Here is a 17,120-nt window from a genome sequence, read left to right on the forward strand (position 1 = left end):
TTGCGCGCCTTTACAGAGGGGTATGTGCAGATACCCCTGGGAGAGGTATTGCATGTGTGTGCTGGGAGAAGGTATTGCATGTGTGTTTACGTTGCCTGAGTGCGTGCACACTGGGACAGACAGGCATCTACCCCACGTGTGTGTGGGGTGCCTGAGCATGCATGTGTCTGACATCCACGACACTGTCTGAATACACCTGTATTGTGCACCCCGGGAAAGGTGAGTGCACTACATGTGTCTGCGTGGGAGCCCACACATCCCCACAGGAGTGTGCCCTGCCTGTGGGTATGCATGCTGTGCTTAAGGTGTGTGTACGCCTTGGGTGTGTGGAGTATGTGTGTAAATTGCGTGAAGCAGTAAGCATGTGTATGCATGTGTGCTGCCCTGTGCATTGTCAGAGGGGCTGAGTGCCTGCAGCCTGGGCAGACGTGTGTGTGTTTGCCATTGGGGGCAATAATCAATGCTTACATGTGTTCATGGGGAGCTGGGCGTTTGTTTTGTGTGTTCACCTGTTGGTGTGTGCAATGTGTCAGGAGAGGTGGGGGTGTGCACTGTGTGCACAGGCAGGTGTGTGCACACTCATATTTTTGGGTGTGTGTACTCGTCAATCCATGTGCAGGTGCAAAGAGGTGTTTAGGGCAAGCTCCAAGTGCTGAACCCTGACCTCCATCCTCTAGATCTGGGGTGTCACAGCACCAATACCCCATTATGGGGTCTGAGACTTGCTCTCAGGCTGAGACCTCTGGGGGATTCTCCTGAGCAGTGCTGTGTGTGCCTGGTCCTTGATGAAAGGAGTCAGACTGCAATGTGTCCTGGATGCCCAAACAGGCTTCCTAACATGGGTGGGAGAAGACGATCTCTGTCACTGGAGTGGCTCAGTGCTGCTGGCTTACCTCGTGGCCCTACTTGAAGTGGGGTAAACTGTGGAACCAGGGTATCATGAAGCATGTCTTCAGATCTCAGACAAGGATGTAAGATGGGATGAGGACACAGCAGCACCTCACAGCCCTGGGTGGGCCAGAGGCCACAGGGAAGCACAGGACTTCACCCGCTGGCAGCATCCTAACACTGTTTCCTCACTCCCCCTCCACCTACCTGCTTGCCTGCCAGTTTTTCCTGACCCCTTTTTATGGAGGAAACTTTGTCAAAGAAGTAAAGGAGGTGTTTGTTCTTCCTTGGGCTATTTTTTGGCCAGGGCAGTTGCAGGGTTTGCATGGATCCCTGGAGAGCAGTGTCATCTCACACCACCAGGACTGTGTCTTTGGCTCCATCCCATGGACAGAGTAGTTTGTCACTGTGACTTCATGCTGCTGCACTGTGTGTTGGTGGCATGGGAAGACAGGAGCTTGGGTGCCAAGGGCTGCTGGCCCTATACCCTCTGCAGCCCTCTGCATGATGCAGGGGCCTGGGACAGCCAGCATGAGCCAAATCCTCCCTTTTCCTCTTGAGTGTCTTGCAGAAACAGCCTTGGGCCATGGCTGTGGCAGGAGCTGACTTCACTCTCAGGCTCCACAGCCTGGGGTGATCCTCTGCCCCCTTTATCACCTCACTTTCAGGGGAAAAGCTGCTGCTTTTGGGCTCTCCAGGTTCCCTGTGAGCATATCTGGAGAAACTCCCCCTCATCTTGCCATGGCACAGGTGACTCAGGGCTTCTTGAGCACCTGGTACCTTGGCTGCATTAAACAGTGCATCATGCTCACCAGAGAGGCTCTCCTGGAAAAATCAGACCCTTCCCTGGGAGAGCAGGGCAGCTCCCGACCCTGCAGGGCCCCCAGGCGCTGTTTATCTTTGCACAGGAGATAAATTAGCTGTCGGCCGGCTGTCCTATTTCAGGGCTGGACAGCTGTAGCTCGAACTGGCCCATCCCATCCCACTGCGGCAGAGGTAGGGACCTCCTGGTGCTTGCCAGCCCCTCTGGGCATTAGTGGCTGGCATTCTTGTTGAGTTCCCACTAGGAAGATGAAACCTGGCTTTATTTCACAGGGATCCACAGGACCAGATGACCCCCGGGACTCATTGCATCCATCCCACATGGCTTCAGCCTCCCCTTGCAGTTCTGCTGCCTTGCACCACAGTGTGCTGGCACCTTGCTCAGGGCTGTGCTTTATCCTCTGCACACTGAAGGCTGGGCTGGGTGGGATGAGACAGATGTGATGATGGTGGTGGGAATTCTCCATGGCCCAACAGGAACACAGGTGTTTGGTGAAGCTCCCCTTCTCCAAGGCAGAGGGATTGAGATGCTTGGCTCAGCGTAGCAGCCAGGGATGAGGGATGTGGCTAGGCTGGCAAGTGTCAGACCCAGAGTCTCCATGGGGTACATCATGTCCCATTGCTGTGGGCATGGCCACCAGCCATGGACCTGTCCCAGCCTGATCACCATAACTCACTTCCTATGTAGAGCCTCAACAGTGAAACAGCAGCTCTGGGTTTCTACACTTGTGTCATGAAATATGTCAGTTCTCACGCTCTCCTTGGTGTAGCAAACAGGACCACGTCCCCTCCGCCCTCCTGCTCAGCATTTTGCACTGATGGGGTCTGATGATGCTCCCAGCTGAAGAGAAATGCCCCAAATGGCTATTGACAGCTGTGGTTGAGGTGGCACAGATAGTGGAAGTATATAGATGGGCACAGCAGACAGTGGAGTGAAGTCAGAGATACTCAGAGCAGAGAGATACTGCAGGAGGAATCAAGAGATAGATCCTGCGGGCTGATCAATACCCACTGCATGCAGAGGGACAGCAAGATAAAGCGAGTTGCAGGGGGAAGGTGTTGGGAGGGCAGCAACGTGCAATTGTCCTGGTAACAGCTCTGGGGAGATGCCACTCACAGTTGCTTCAGCTGGGGCTGGGGCAGAGCCAGAGCCAGAGCCAGAGCCAGGGTGCAGATGTCTGTGGCTGACTCTCCTTGTCCCTCTACAGCCACTCCACAGGGGTTTGGTGTCCTTTAACGTAGCCTGGGCTCCTATCTGGCCTCTGTGTACCAAAGGGTGTGTATCTCCTGTGACCTGGTCACATCCTCTGCCCCCAAAGGGACCCTGCTGTCTGTGGGCATTTCAAAGGATGCTGGGCAGCCAAGAGGGAGAGGGCCAGTTGGAGTGCAAGCCTTGGTCCTGGCGCAGGGGCTGTGTTGCAGCTGAATGGCTGTGGATAAGTTTCCACCCTATGGCTCAGTTTCTCCATGGAAATCAAGTGATGGCAAGCTGCAGGGAGTGGGGTCAATCCAGCATGGACTCAGGTGGGGATGAGGAGGTATGGGGAGGAAGGGGCAGAGGCACCAACAGCCTTCATGAAATTCTGTGTCCAGGACCCACCTCTCCTCTGCTGGTCACTGGAGACAACTGATTTAGAGGATGCAAACACCCGTACCAAAGGAAAAGTATACTTTTTGGGAACCTTGAGTGCCTGGCACTGTCTGAGCTCAGTGCTGAGATAGGGAGAACCCCTCCTGCTGCAGCAAGGCAGCCAGAGTTCCTGAGTCCAAGCTGCACGGTTTCTTTGCTTGGCACATCCCAACTTAGCTGGGAATGCTGAGGAAGACACATTCAGAGCAGCCCCTTGCCATCCCTCTAGCCAGGCTGGGGGGGATCCCCCACCCCTGATGGAGCTATTGACATGGGCGCTACAGAAAACACTGCTGAGATTGTTCACACTAATGTTATTTAGCAGCAATATTTCCGTAATAAAAGAAATCAATGGGCAAGAGAAAAGACCTGTCCAGAGCTTTGATTTTCTTATTTTAATGGCATACTTATTTACTCCCACCAGCGTGCCCATTGGATTTTCATTACCCAGCCTTCGCTGTAAGTGGAGCAGTATTGATATGAGCTGCTGAGTTAGCGCCTTCCCAGGTGGGCCAACTCATGTGGGATTGCTTGTGTTTCCCAACAGGGCCCTGCTAGACCCCAGGGAATGGCCATGGCGTGGGGCAGGAAGGCCTTGCAGCCCACAGGAACACACACATGTGCAGCCTGCCCCTATGCGTGTGTGCATACACACAGCTGACTGTGAATACACAGGTGTGCACACAGGTGTACGTACCTGTTGGTGTACCCTGTGGACTGTGCACATTCACATGCATGACATAGTTGTCTCACCGGCACGCTCACACATGTGCACACAACTCCTCTGCCTACACACATGGATATATGTGTGTCCTACCCACACATGCCCCAGCACTCATACCTGTGCAGCTGCCCTGACTACATGGACACACTGTTGTTCTACCTACATACACATGTGCTACCACCTGTTGCGCCTACACCCACCTGAAAGCTATTCTACTGATATGCATGCACACATCAGCACATGACCTGCCAACACACAACACACATAACATAACCATGCCTGGTCCCATGTACATGTGCATGTGACATGTCTATCAACACATGTGCACACCCATGTGTGTGTCTGTGTAAACCTCTCAGAACCATCACCTGCTGTGTGTATGTCCTTCACCCTTAGGGTCACAGACCCAATGCTGGCACTGTCCCCCAAAAGGATGGAGCTCCCTGGGCTCTGGGACCCTCCATGGAAGCAGGGACCCAACATCAGCCCAAGCTTTTGGTCCCCAGCAACTGCAGTGGAGAGGAGTAACAGCACCATCTTCTGCCAATCCCCGGGAGCTGAGACAGGGCTGATCCTGCCCAACACTGTACCTCTCAGCTCCCAGGATGCCAAGTGGGAGGATGCCAGCTTCCCTGGGGACACTCAGCTGTCAGCAGGACTGCTACTGAGCCTGTGGCTGGCCTTCACTGGGGCAGGGCTCAGCACACTCCAGACACTCTCCCAAAGACCCGAGTGTGTGGAATGAACAATTTTATTACTGGTATCTCTTTTCAGATAGCAAATTAAGAAGTAGCCCGTATGCAGGGCTGCTGGTCAGCAGGACAGGGACAGTCCAGGGAGCAGGAGGAGTAACATGCTACAGGCCTGGGTGGCCAGGGACACACATGTTTGGCAGCAGTCTGAGGCTGAAAGTCGTCCACCAGCAGGGAGCCCACATGGGTCTGGCCACAGGGGTGCAAGCAGGGTCCACAGGTGGGTTCAGCTGGGGTAGTGCAGCACTCCATCGGCAGCCGGGATCCCATGCCGGGAGCCGAGCAGAGTGGCTGTCCCCATGGGGTCTCACAGCCAGGGGGAGCATTTTGAAGGGCGAGATCCCATCCTGAGCTAGTAAAAGACATTTGGGCACTCGAGGACACTAGGTATGTGCATAGCCAAGAGGCCACGCAGAACGGGGTCTCCATTAAGGCGACAGACGGTTGGTTTCCCCCCTTGGGGAGGACTGCAGGGAAGGGACTGTGGGAAAATCCCTTCCAGCCCCAGTCCATCCCCTGGTGTAGAGGACACACAAGGGACCAGGGGAGCCTCCAGCACAGAGGCTGAGCATCCCTGCACTGGTGGGGGGTCTCAGTGCAGATCCTGCCCTGTGCCAGGGTGACACTGTGTGCTGCCAACGCACATCAGCAGGGATGGAGCCACGGGAGATGCTGCCAGCTGGAAACAGTGCTTTGCGCTGCCCGCAGTCCCGGCAGGCTGCCAGGGAGATGGGGGACTTACTGCCTGACCTTTACAGTGGGTGCTCTGGCCTGGCTCACCCTGTGCACCCAGCCCTGAGGGCAGCATCCTTCTCTCCATGTCTCAGAAGCTGCAGAAATTTTGCAGGGCCTGAGGACAGCCAGCTCCAGCCCGTCTCCTGCTGCATGCTGAGGGCACACAGGTGTTTGTACACTGCAAGGCCACTCCAGCCCTGAGGAATGGAAAAGCAGGACATGACTCCGATAGAAAGGAGGGAGAGACAGGTAATAAAGAGAACTGGTGGTCTGTGTTGCTGTGACCCACCAAGGGCCCTCTGTCCTGGCAGCCCGTTGGCCCATGGGGAAGGAGAGAGCAATCTGGGGAAGGTACAGCTGATCTCCTGCTGCCTCTGCTAGAGCCCAGGCTCAGGGAGGAAGAGAGAAAGGCTGGGAAGAGTGGAGCCAACCGGGCTTGGTAGGGGGCCCTGTGGAGGTGGGCTCAGCATCCCCAGGTGCTGAAGAAGGCATTGGCTTCCAGGAGCAGGCCCTTGGCGTAGACACGCAGGGTGTAGAAGAGGGTGACGAAGTCCTGAGTGCTGAAGAGGGTGTCAGCCAGGGCGAAGGCGAGTGTGGAGGGGATAAAGCCCCGGCCGTACTCTACCATCCAGGTGCCTGCACTCCACTGCACTGATGTGGCCTCTCCCGCCTGGTGCACGATGGTGTCTCCTGCCAAGACACACAACCAGCACAGCTCCCAGTGGCTGCCCCACATCACACCCAAAGGCAAGACATATGGGACTACGACCTGTAAGGCTGAGAATCCCAACCCAGGCTCAGGCTTCCTCACTTTTCTCTTACTGGCTGCCACTGAGATGCTGGGATGTGCCACTGGGACATAAACAGCCCTATCGAGAGCTCTTATCTTCTGTCAGCTTGCAGGAAGGTGCTTTACAACAGAGAGTGGCTGTGCCCCAAGGCCATGGATGCAACCCACAGGGTACCATGGCTGCTGCACTTACCTGGATAGTAGATCTCACTTCTGGTGGTCCCCTCCTTCCATTGTCGGAAGGTCCCCGAGATGACGGTGTCAGAAATATCTGCCCAGTACCGACCTGCAGGGGGATAGACAGCACTGGCTGAGAGTGTCTCTGCCAGGGACAGTGCAGAAGCCCAGATATGAAACATGGAGCAGCATGGTGGGGGTGACGATGCCAGCCCCATGGCCTTGATACAGAAAAGAGCAGATGAGTCGGGTACCCAAGCTGCCTATGTGAGCAGCCTGATCTCCTCAGTGTCCTTATGCCACATCATTTCCACCTTGTTTGGCACTTGCTCCCTGCTGAAGCACTGAGAGATGAGATGTCTGCCATTGCCTGCCAGCTGGATGTGGAGAGTCTTGGCCACATCGCATGTCATGCACAGGGACGTGTAGGTGCTGCAGGACACCGCATGGGCTGGGCCCCACAGAGCATTTTCCAGCATTGTTCACCCCATTCAAGAAGTGAAGCAATGGGCTCCCTGTGCCAGGAACACCATGGCCAGGGCAGCTGCACCTAAATAAGTGGAGTGGAAAGAGCTCAGAGAACAACCCTGCCTGCCAGCCCTGTCCCCCTGCTTACCCGAGTGGCCCCCAGTGTCAACAGCTGTCCCAAAGAGCAGCACGTATTCGGTGAGCGAGGCATGGAGCAGGCACATGGAGCCCATCCACCCGCCCGCATTCACAAACACCCACTGCAGGTCCTCATCTGGCAAGATGTGGCCTGGGTGCTTCTTTCGTAGCTCCACAATGATCTTGGAGAAAGCCAGCTCATGGTCCAGCCCTGAAGCACACAGAAAAAAGTTCTGATGGCCACTCCCCGTGAACAGCCACAGGGTCGCAGCACACCTTCAGAACAGTCTGCCTCGGGAACATACCTCCTCTCCCCAGCCTTCAGCCCCTGTTGCCCCGGCTCCATTACCTCCCTGGATGGTGATGGAGGATAAGCAGCACCAAGTGCTCCAGTCTGACAGCCCATCCCAAGTCCTGGGCAATATGGGGGACCCAAGCAAGGTGCCAACGCCCCTGCTTCGGTGGCATGCAGCCCCGGCCGATTGTATACCCTGTGCCCTACAGGGATGGCCCTCCTCTCCAGCCCCATCGAGAGGGCCGCTTCTGCCCCTGACTTACGTGGGGCTCGGCCCCCCGACCTGGCCCAGCCCCAGCACTGAGAGAGCCGCCCTAACCCCGGGTTCGACCACAACTGGGGTGGGTGACGCCGCTGCCTCGGTCCTCATCTCTCCTTTGCTTCAGCACCATTTTCCACTCCGCTTCCCCCATGCTCCATGTCGCTGTTCCACGGGTATCAATCCCCTCCTTATGCCGGTCCTGCTGCTCAGTCCCAGTCTCTCCGTGAACCCGGCCCCCCTGTACCGGACCCTCCACGGTCCCGCGTCCTCCATCCGCCTCCCCTCTCCATCCCAGGCCGCCGCTCCCCGCCACGTCCCTGGTTCCGCCCCCCATCCCCATCCCCACCCCCACCCCCATCTCCATCCCCATCCCCACCCCTCCTTGGACTCCCTTGCCCGCCGCTACCCCTCCGTCCCCGTCCCGCGTACCCGCGTGGTGCCGGGCGAGCTGTGCGATCTCGGCGGGGGTGAACTCGTACCGCTTGGCCGCCAGCCAGCCCCGCAGCCCCTGCAGCAGCAGCAGCAGCACGCCCAGCGCCAGCCCGGCCCGCAGCGCCCGCCGGCCCCACGCCGCTCCCATGCCGCGCTCCGCCGCCCCCGGCACCGGGAGCGGGACCCGGGCCGGGACCGCCCCCGCCGCGGCACGCCACGCACGGCCCGGGCGGCTGCGCCGGCGCGATGGGGCGGAGCGGGGGGCTGGAAGGGGCCGAGCCCGACGGGTTTCCGGGAGCGGGCAGGCATGGAGCCATCGCCGGCGGGGGAAGAGGAGGGGGGCGGCCGCTTCCGCGCCAGCGGTACGGACGAGGCTGCTTCCCTCCATCCCTACCTCCCTCCGGACCCCCGCTGGAGCCTAACACAGCCCTAGCAAGCGGGAGCTGCGGGGTTCCTCCCTGCCCGGCGCGGATGGCAGCGGGGCTCCCAGACTGGGACAGGGAGGAAACTCCCAGACTGGGACAGGGTTCAAACCCTCTTGCTTGCTCCCCTCTTGTGCGGGCTGGGCGTGTGTGTAACCCCTCCGCGGGGATTCTGCACCCCACGTCCTTCCCTGACGCCCCGCTCCTCTGCCCGCCCGCAGAGCACCAGCACGCTCGTTACAACCCTCTGCGGGACGACTGGGTGTTGGTATCGGCCCACCGCGTGAAGCGCCCCTGGCAGGGGCAGGTGGAGAAGCCGCCCCCCGAGGATGTGCCCCGCTGGGACCCCAACAACCCCCTCTGTCCCGGGGCCACCCGGGCCAACGGCGAGGTACCACCAGGGACTCGGGTGCGGGCTTCCCCCGACACCCTCTCCCACCCTGACCCCATCTTTCACCCCGGCAGGTGAACCCCCAGTACGAGGGCACTTTCGTCTTCCCAAATGACTTCCCTGCGCTGCAGCCTGATGCTCCAGAGCCTGGTAACTTGGAGTAGAGCCTCCAGACTCGGGTGTTGGGTGGGCTGCAGGTGGCCTGGAGAGGCATGGATGCTGCTCCAGCACCTTCTCCCTCACTACTTTCTGTACTTCCTCAGATGACAGTGATCACCCCTTGTTTCGAGCTGCCCCAGCCCGGGGTGTGTGGTAAGTACTTCCATGGCTCCAGGAAGTCCAGGACACAATTTGTCCAGGATCTGTGAAATGATGCTGGACTGAGCCTGCTCCTGTCTTGTAGTGCACATCTGCTCTATTTTGGGGTTATTTTGTGGAGTCTTGTGCTTTCTTCTGCTGCACCCAGCAGAGCAGTGAGGGTCTCCAGAGAGAGACCCACAGTCCCACTTACGTGTGTTTCCTCCACAGCAAGGTGATGTGCTTCCACCCCTGGTCGGACCTGACGCTGCCACTCATGTCCCTGGCAGAGATCCGGGCTGTCATCGATGCGTGGGCAGAACTGGCGACCGACCTGGGTGCTTCCTACCCTTGGGTGCAGGTGTGGGGCTGGTGGGGGCTGCTCTTTACTGGGTACAGGTGAGAGGCCAGTGCTGGCTACTCTGGCAGTACCAGGGGTTGGGACCATCATGGTTTGTGTGTGGGTCTCCTGTCCCTGCTTTGTGCCCTGCTGAGCCTTTCCATGTGAATGTGAGACTCTTTTCCCCTGCGAATGCTTCCCTGCTTTGCTGGAGACACCACAATGGGGAGTCTGGATGGGGTCTACTGGCTGCACCTCTTCCTCTGCAGGTCTTCGAGAACAAAGGAGCGATGATGGGCTGCTCCAACCCGCACCCCCACTGCCAGGTGAGGTTGTCCGACCTGTGACCTGGCTAAACTGTGAGTCCCTATCAGCGACCCTACAACAAACCCCCACCCTGGTCCCAAAGCTTTCTGCACTGAGGAAACCCCCCATGCCTGTCCCGTCACCTCTCCTCCTGGGGCCACTGTCCCTTGTGGCTGCCATGTGCTGGGCTCTCCACCTGGTGGCAGCAGGTACCTGCAGATGGACGGCATGACAGGCGGTACCGCTGCCAAGTCCCCCAGCCCTGTGCCCCAATGTGCCTCCCAGGTGTGGGCCAGCAGCTTTCTGCCCAATGAGGCACGCGTGGAGGACCGGACCCAGCGTGAGCACCTGAGCCAGCACGGTGTGCCCATGCTGCTGGAGTATGCTGAGCAGGAGGCTTGCCGAAAGGTCAGGGCATGGCTGTTGTCCATATATCCCCTCCCTGGCAGCTGGATATGTGCTGGGATGTGCTCCCCAGTTCCCTGGGAGCTCCCAGAAGTGCCCTCGGGCATTGGGATATTTCTCAATCAAGCACTGTGTCCTGCAGGAAAGGCTGGTGGTGGAGAATGTGGACTGGCTGGTTGTGGTGCCGTACTGGGCCACCTGGCCCTACCAGACCCTTCTGCTGCCCCGGCGCCACATCTGCCGCCTTCAGGACCTCAGTGAGGGCGAGAGGGACAGTGAGTGGCTCTGAACCTTGTTAGCCCCCATCTCATGTCCTTTGGGCTTTGACATTCTTTAGGAGGCAGTTCTATGGCAGCTGTGCTGGTGCTGGAGGGACTGTGTCCCCTTGGGGTGTGGTCTCACTGTGCTTGGCTGAGGAGGGGACTGGCATCCTTGTTATGCTGGGATGAGAGCTGGGTGTCCAGGCAAAGGCAGTACTGCTGTTGGGAATAGAGTTCTTTATGGGGTGATAAAGCACATTGTGGTCTCTGCTTTTGAGGGAGCTCCTCCTGCATTGCTTGTGCTATCTGCATGGGTGGGGAGGGGACCAACTACCAAGTGCAACCCTCTTGCTGTTACTGATGTCCACCCAGGGACATCAGTGCTGAGGGTGGCACCCCTCATGCCTGGCATGGTACCTGCCCTCAGAGGGGCTTGGGGCAGCTCAGGTTGGAAATCTTCTGCAGGCCTGGCCTCCATTATGAAGAGGCTGCTTATCAAGTATGACAACCTCTTTGAAGTCTCCTTCCCCTACTCCATGGGCTGGCATGGTGAGTAGCGTAGCTGGGGGACCCCCACAATCCTCTCACTCCCATCCCCTTCCTGCGGCTCATGTGGCACCTGCACCTGTGGCAGGAGCCCCCACAGGTCCCCACCTGGAGGAGGACTGCAGGCACTGGCAACTCCATGCCCACTACTATCCGCCACTGCTCCGCTCTGCCACTGTCCGCAAGTTCATGGTGGGATATGAGATGCTGGCACAGGCACAGAGGGACCTCACCCCAGAACAGGTGAGTCCAGCTCACAGGGATTGGGTGAACTAGGGAGTCCAGTGTCAGCACTGTCCCTGGGATCATCCACTGGCTGCCCTTTGTACTATGCCCCACAGGCAGCTGAGCGCCTGAGGAGCCTCCCTGAGGTGCACTACAAACAGAGGGACAAGGAGATGTGATGGGGAGCAGTGGAGCCAGTCCTCAATGTAAGTATGAGGGGAAACCTTATCCCTCTCTGCAGCTGCCTGAAAGGAGGTCATAGCCAGATGGGGGAGGTTGGTCTTTCTTCCAGATAATGAGTGGTAGAGGACAAGAGGAAAAATCCTCAAGTTGTACCAAGTGAAGTTTAGATTGAATGTTGGGGAAAATTTCTTCTCTGAAATGGCGGTCAGGCATTGGAACAGGCTGACAGGCATGGGAACAGGGTAGTAGTGGAATCACTGTCCCTGGAAATATTCAAAAAGCATGTAGTTGTGACACCTGGGGACATGGTTTAGTGGTGGCCCTGGCAGTGTTGGGTTAGTGGTAGAGGTCTACATTTCTATCATTCTATGTGCTTTGTAAGGCCAGGAGCCAGCTGGGAGTGGTCAAAGCTGAGGTCTGGGAACTCATGTAACTTGTGAGCCCTCTGAGATCCCAGGTTCTCCTGAGCCTTGTCATGGGTAGGTGGGGTTTTGGGACTCGTTTTTGCCTGTTCTGGTACTCCAGGCATAATCCTGTGGTATCTCACGTAGGTGGTGCTGTTCCTTGTCTCCTTCACCATCCCAGGCGCTGTTTTCTGCCTTTGCAGAGTGCTCCTACCACCACTTCAGCGCTTATCCTCCTTGCCAATCCAGTCTCACTGGTCAGCCTGGGAGTTGTTCCTGCCCTGTGGAGGGGCATGCCTCCCCCACACCCAGATAATAAAAACTGGAAGCAACGTGCCTCTCTGCCTGTGCCCTCATGGCTCTCAGTTCTGGATGGGACGTTTAGGGTCTCTGGTAGGGACCCCTAGCTGTTAGAGAGGGGGTAACACTGGGGGTTGCAGGGAATGTGTTGGCACCCCCATGCCTCTTGACCCTGACCCTGCCTCTGTGCTGCCTCCTCTTCTTCCATGGGGGGAGCTCTGAGTCTATCTCTTGAGTACTGCAGGCTTGAGGAGTAGGAAGCAGAAAGAAATGTATGTAGACCAAAGCTTAGCCAGCTGCTGGGAGAGGACTGAGTCCTGGAAAACTCACTGCATGGAGGCTGCTGACTGGAATGCTCAGCCCTGGATCTGCTCCTCTTCATCCTCTCTGCCAGGGACAGCTGGCCTGCAGCCCTTGTGCTGCCTGCTATGGGTGCTGGGGCTGCCAGGAGGCAGCCAGAGGCTGGTGGTCCAACTCTCTTCATGGTGCTGCTGCCCCCTTCCCTGTGGCCAGACATGGTGTGGGATAGCGGCAGCCTGGTCCATGGGCTGAGTTCAGGAATGCTGGATTCACCTCTCTTTCTGCACTCCTCCCTTCAACCTCTCCCTCCAGAAAAGCCCTGGAGCTGTGCAGGATTAGGTTGTGGACAGTGATGCCACCACAGCTAATGTGGGGGGATGCTTTGCACAAATAGTTTTTGTCACTAAAGAACCATTCTCACAACTCTGCTGCCAAGTCTGTGAGTGAGTTCCTGAGGACTAGAAATATCGTGCAAGGAGAGAAATGCTCTCCTACCTACAAGATGAGTTTGTAGGGAGGGCTGTATTACCTCTGCCCCATCTGTGCATCCTTGTCCATTGGGCTGGGGCAGGCAGAAAGCCCTGGCCTGCATGATGCTCGGAGCCACTGGCTCTGATGCTGGATGCACTATTACATGCTGGTCCCTGTCCTCCTGTCTGGATCACCCCATACCACACCCATCTCAGGGCTCTCCAGGTGCCTCAGGGTTTTAGGGAGGAGCTGATGGGTGACCCTTAGGCTTGGAGCCATCATTGTACACAACATCCCTGTGCAGGGTATATAGGGGTTGCCCAGCTCAGAATCAGCCTCTTGCATACTGATTTCTTCGCTCCTGGGACAAGCAGTGTCCCTTTGGGCTCTGACCATTCCGATCGCTGCCCTCATTCCTTCTCATTGCAACAAGTGCCTGCGTGCCAACCTCTGAACTTCCACACGTTTCTCCAGGGTCCTGGAAAAGCAGCAACAAATTGGTTTAAATGTGGCAATCCAGATTGGGTTAATTAGCCGCTGAACTGGTTGTAACGAAGCTAGTCATCTCCCTGCACGCACAGTTAGGTCTGATTTAATAGCCAAGCGGCTCCCAGGCTGGGCTGCCGCGCCTCGGCCCGGGGCTGTAAATGGAGCTCGCAGTTAAGTCAAGCGGTATTAAACTTTACAGTCGCCGTCTTTAGAAACGAGGCTCTCTCCAGTAAATCAGGGCAAGTGGGATTGTAAATATTGAGGCTGGATCCATATTGCTTAATTAAACAGCACCTAATGAACAGCCTGTTTGTTGTGTTGTGATTTAGGGTGGAGGCTGGGGAGCCAGTGTGTGCTGAGAAGTGCTGGTACTGGTGCCAGGATGCCCTCTGCTGCAGGTAGTGGCTGGTGGAGTTTAGCTGCTGCTAAAAAATCTCTGAGATGGCCTGAGAATTTATTTATTTATTTCTAATAAAATTACATCCCCACCCTCAAATTTGAAAAACTCAGGGTGAGGAGCAGGGGATATAGCCAGGTGTGAGAGTGGGACTCTGCTGTGCTGAGCTTCCCACTTCCTCACAACAGATCTACGTCTTCCTGCCCTGATATTTTTAGCTCGTGCACAGGGGTGTGAAAAGCTGGAAGGGAGCAACAAGCCTTTCTTATGGCATCAGGCTGGTGCAGACAGAGCTGCTGTGGATGGAAGGGCATTGCAATTCATAGGAACTATTGCTAGTGTGCTGTAAAACCTTGAAGCCTTTTATATTTTAGTGGTTATAGTCCAGTTGTAATTAAAAAGTGATTTATGGCAGCGAGGTTAAAAAAGTCGCTCTGGGTGAGGGATGGGGGTGTGGAGAGGCTGCAAGGTACCCAACTGTTTCTCTTCACGTGGGAGCATCACAGGGAAACTGAGGCCCAGTGGTATTCCCTGTAGGGATGTTCCTTGATGCAGTTGTTTTTCTGCAATGGAGGTGTCAGAAGTCCTGGAAAAAGTATCCCAGTGATTGGGTCATCCTTGTCCTGACTCCACATCCTCCAGCACCTGCAATTCCTGCCCTGAGCTGCTCTGGAGGAATGAGCAGGGCAGGTGATGTGAAGAGGTAGAGAAGCTGAGATGAAGCTTAAGCATGGAATTAATGAATTAAAAATGCATTAAGGTCTCACGGAGGTGTTTGCACCCTCTATGTCATGTTAATAGGCCTGTGAGGGATTAGGAAAGGGATGCAGTGCTTCTGCATCATGCTGACACCTGGCACATCCTGCGCTCTGTAAGGAGCATGGGATAAGCCCAGTGAAGGATGTGGAGATGTAGGAATGCTTGAGGGAGGATGACCAGTGGTTTATTCCCATTTCTGTTTCATTTTCTGATGCCACTGAAAGAAATGGGTCAAGGGATATGGCTTCCCCAAAGCTCCTGGGGTTTTGTCCTGGCTGAGACAGGTTGCTTGCCTGGGTGGTAGCAGTGGCTGTCTCCATCATCATGCCTGTCCTGCATGTTTGGGAGATCTAGAGCACCCCAGCTCTGACACTGACTCCTGTGAGCACAGGTGAGTCCTGTCCTAAGGTGCTGGTCTGGGATGCTGCTCTGGTGCAGAGACACTGTTTGGCATGAGCACTTAACGGTAGAGGCAATTGCTGGAGGCACGTTCACCCCCTTTGTTTACATGTCCTTGTCCTTGGCAGCTGCCAAAGGCTGCGGAGCTGCAGACATCCTGAGTCCCCAATCCTGCCTACCCCTCTTCCTTTCCAGTGCAGGTGAGACAATAAAGATTGAGCAAAGGAAGTTAATCTGTGACCAGAGTGTTTTAATCAGAAAAAAAAGTTATTAGTCCAGGCCTGCTGGCTCCTGCCAAACTGCAGTTTTACTGTTCCTCCTGGTACCAGGTTTATGGCTGTCATTTCATTCCAGTTTTACTGTTGTTTTTGCCCTTATCGTTGAGTTTCTCCTTGCCTGCTGCTGCCTATGACTGAGTGGGGGTTGTTTCAATGCAATAAGAAAGAAATTAGTACATTTTTAGCGAGGAAGAATTGAAGGAAAGGGAGGAAAAGTAGAAGGATCAAAGGAAGGAAGGAATGGAGGAAGGGAGAGAGAATGCTAGATCCCTCCCATTTCTAGCTAAAAGACACCATCAGACCCTTATAATGAAAACAAAAAATTTAAGGAGATGCTAAACACAATGGTGCCCTGCAACACGCAGCTCTGCAGTGGGGAGATCTGCTATGCCAGGAGGGTGAAGAGCAAAACCCAGACTCCTAAATTTTGTCTTAGCTGGACACGCACAGGATCATGGGAACAACTGGACCAGCAAACAGCACCCAGCTCATCTTGGGTCATGTGATGCATCTGTCTCAGGCTTGGAAACTCCCTTTACAGGGTCCTTCCAAAGGGTTGAGACCAGTAGAAAACAATTTTTGAGGTGACTTGCTCATGTCTCAGACAGCTGGTGTTTTTCCCTCTGTTGATGGTCACTGACTCCTCCCTGCAATGAATTTTCAGAGCCGTTGGGGATCACGTGTTGTGGGAGGGCTGCTGGTCCCTGGTGGACATGATAGGATATCTGGATGTTGCCTGCCAAGCTCTGCATGGACTTTAGGACAGCAGCCCCAAGTGTGGAATTTAGTTTGTTAATCATCTGGTACTTCCAGGTAATTACTGTCACACTGCAGCATCCATGTGGCCAGTAAGCAGCAGCTCCCCTCAGACCCCCCTAAATTTGCTGTATTCTTGGAGGTGGGGATGTATCTTGGGGCTCAACTCTTGGCAATGGGGACCTGCCACTCATTGCATGTGGTTTGAGCCTGTCTCCCAGCCTGGTGCCCCATCCTGGAGTCAATGGCCTCTGTTTAAAGCAAAGAAACCACAGGAGCATCCAGATTCCTGTTGGATTCAACCCAAACACAGGTAGCTGAAGAGGGAGGAGAGCAGACCACTAAAGGTGGCTATCCACCAGCACTGTTGTTGCTGGCAGGAGTCCTTACAGCACCCAGGATCTGTCACGGCTGAGATCAGGCACCCTGGCTGTGCCTAGCACACCCCTGCTGCTGGAGCCAGCTGTGAGAGCTCACAGACATCTGTGCCTGCCCCAGAGGAGGGATCTCCCTTCATCCTGATGTTCCAGAGAAGGAATTTGTAAATATTTGCTAATTATCAGCAGCAATGTTGAGAAGTCTGCTACAAAGCCGTGGGAGCAAGGAGACAGTTGCAACACCAGGATGAGTCCAGGGTGGGAAATCATCTCCTGGGATTCGCCTGGGCATGAGGTGACTCCTGGCAGAGGCACAGCCCTTGGGGGAGGGGAGGAAGTGGAGAGATACTAATTAGAGGCTAATAAGAAAGTAATTAGTAGGTCTCCAGCTTTCCCGGTGCTCTGGGGCTCCCTTGCCCGGCTCCAAGCCAAACCACCTGCTTTCAGTATCCCTAGGGTTGTTTAAGCCCTGCAGGGTATGGCCGGAGCGTGGATGAACCAGCTGCTGCTCCCCACGCACACCAGCATGCTCGCCCACAACAAAATGTCCTCATAAATTACCCTCGTGAAACGAAACTTGACAAATAAAATCCAGAAGTCCGTTCACAGCCTCTTTGCTTTTGGTGTTTAATCCCTCACTTATTTTGCTCACGTTTGTCTGTAGCTCATGGCAGCTCGTCTCCTCGCCCATGGCTACGTGCT

General features: G+C 55.8%; 2 protein-coding genes across 6 annotated transcripts in view; one reads left to right on the forward strand and one right to left on the reverse strand.

The window, feature by feature from the left end:
- Nucleotides 1-4,544: 4,544 nt before the first annotated feature.
- Nucleotides 4,545-8,336, reverse strand: SIGMAR1 (sigma non-opioid intracellular receptor 1). Of its 2 annotated transcripts, XR_011699955.1 has the most exons (5): nucleotides 8,111-8,336; nucleotides 7,135-7,335; nucleotides 6,535-6,627; nucleotides 5,841-6,241; nucleotides 4,545-5,748 (listed from the first exon to the last, which is right to left on the reverse strand). XR_011699955.1 is itself a non-coding variant. In XM_071580832.1 (4 exons), the coding sequence occupies exons 1-4, from the start codon at nucleotides 8,259-8,261 to the stop codon at nucleotides 6,015-6,017; spliced, it is 672 nt and encodes a 223-aa protein (XP_071436933.1). In that variant the 5' UTR covers nucleotides 8,262-8,336; the 3' UTR covers nucleotides 4,552-6,014. The 2 variants fall into 2 exon arrangements, 1 of the variants encoding a protein (XP_071436933.1); XM_071580832.1 differs by having other exon boundaries at nucleotides 4,552-6,241.
- A 26-nt stretch (nucleotides 8,337-8,362) lies between these two features.
- GALT (galactose-1-phosphate uridylyltransferase) overlaps nucleotides 8,363-17,120 on the forward strand; it is a 55,583-nt gene continuing 46,825 nt past the window's right edge. Inside the window, exons 1-12 of one of the 4 annotated variants that reach the window (XM_071580828.1) lie at nucleotides 8,363-8,475; nucleotides 8,757-8,926; nucleotides 9,001-9,076; nucleotides 9,190-9,238; nucleotides 9,455-9,584; nucleotides 9,833-9,889; nucleotides 10,155-10,277; nucleotides 10,417-10,549; nucleotides 11,000-11,083; nucleotides 11,169-11,323; nucleotides 11,422-11,511; nucleotides 12,040-13,800. In XM_071580828.1, coding sequence (XP_071436929.1) covers nucleotides 8,421-8,475; nucleotides 8,757-8,926; nucleotides 9,001-9,076; nucleotides 9,190-9,238; nucleotides 9,455-9,584; nucleotides 9,833-9,889; nucleotides 10,155-10,277; nucleotides 10,417-10,549; nucleotides 11,000-11,083; nucleotides 11,169-11,323; nucleotides 11,422-11,484 — 1,095 coding nt within the window. In that variant the 5' untranslated portion in view covers nucleotides 8,363-8,420 and the 3' untranslated portion in view covers nucleotides 11,485-11,511; nucleotides 12,040-13,800. Of the gene's footprint in view, nucleotides 8,476-8,756; nucleotides 8,927-9,000; nucleotides 9,077-9,189; nucleotides 9,239-9,454; nucleotides 9,585-9,832; nucleotides 9,890-10,154; nucleotides 10,278-10,416; nucleotides 10,550-10,999; nucleotides 11,084-11,168; nucleotides 11,324-11,421; nucleotides 11,512-12,039; nucleotides 13,801-17,120 lie in introns of those variants that run through there. The other 3 variants (XM_071580829.1, XM_071580830.1, XM_071580831.1) reach the window with 3 other exon arrangements.

Source organism: Pithys albifrons, chromosome Z (assembly GCF_047495875.1).
Source record: "Pithys albifrons albifrons isolate INPA30051 chromosome Z, PitAlb_v1, whole genome shotgun sequence".
Classification (NCBI taxonomy): domain Eukaryota; kingdom Metazoa; phylum Chordata; class Aves; order Passeriformes; family Thamnophilidae; genus Pithys; species Pithys albifrons.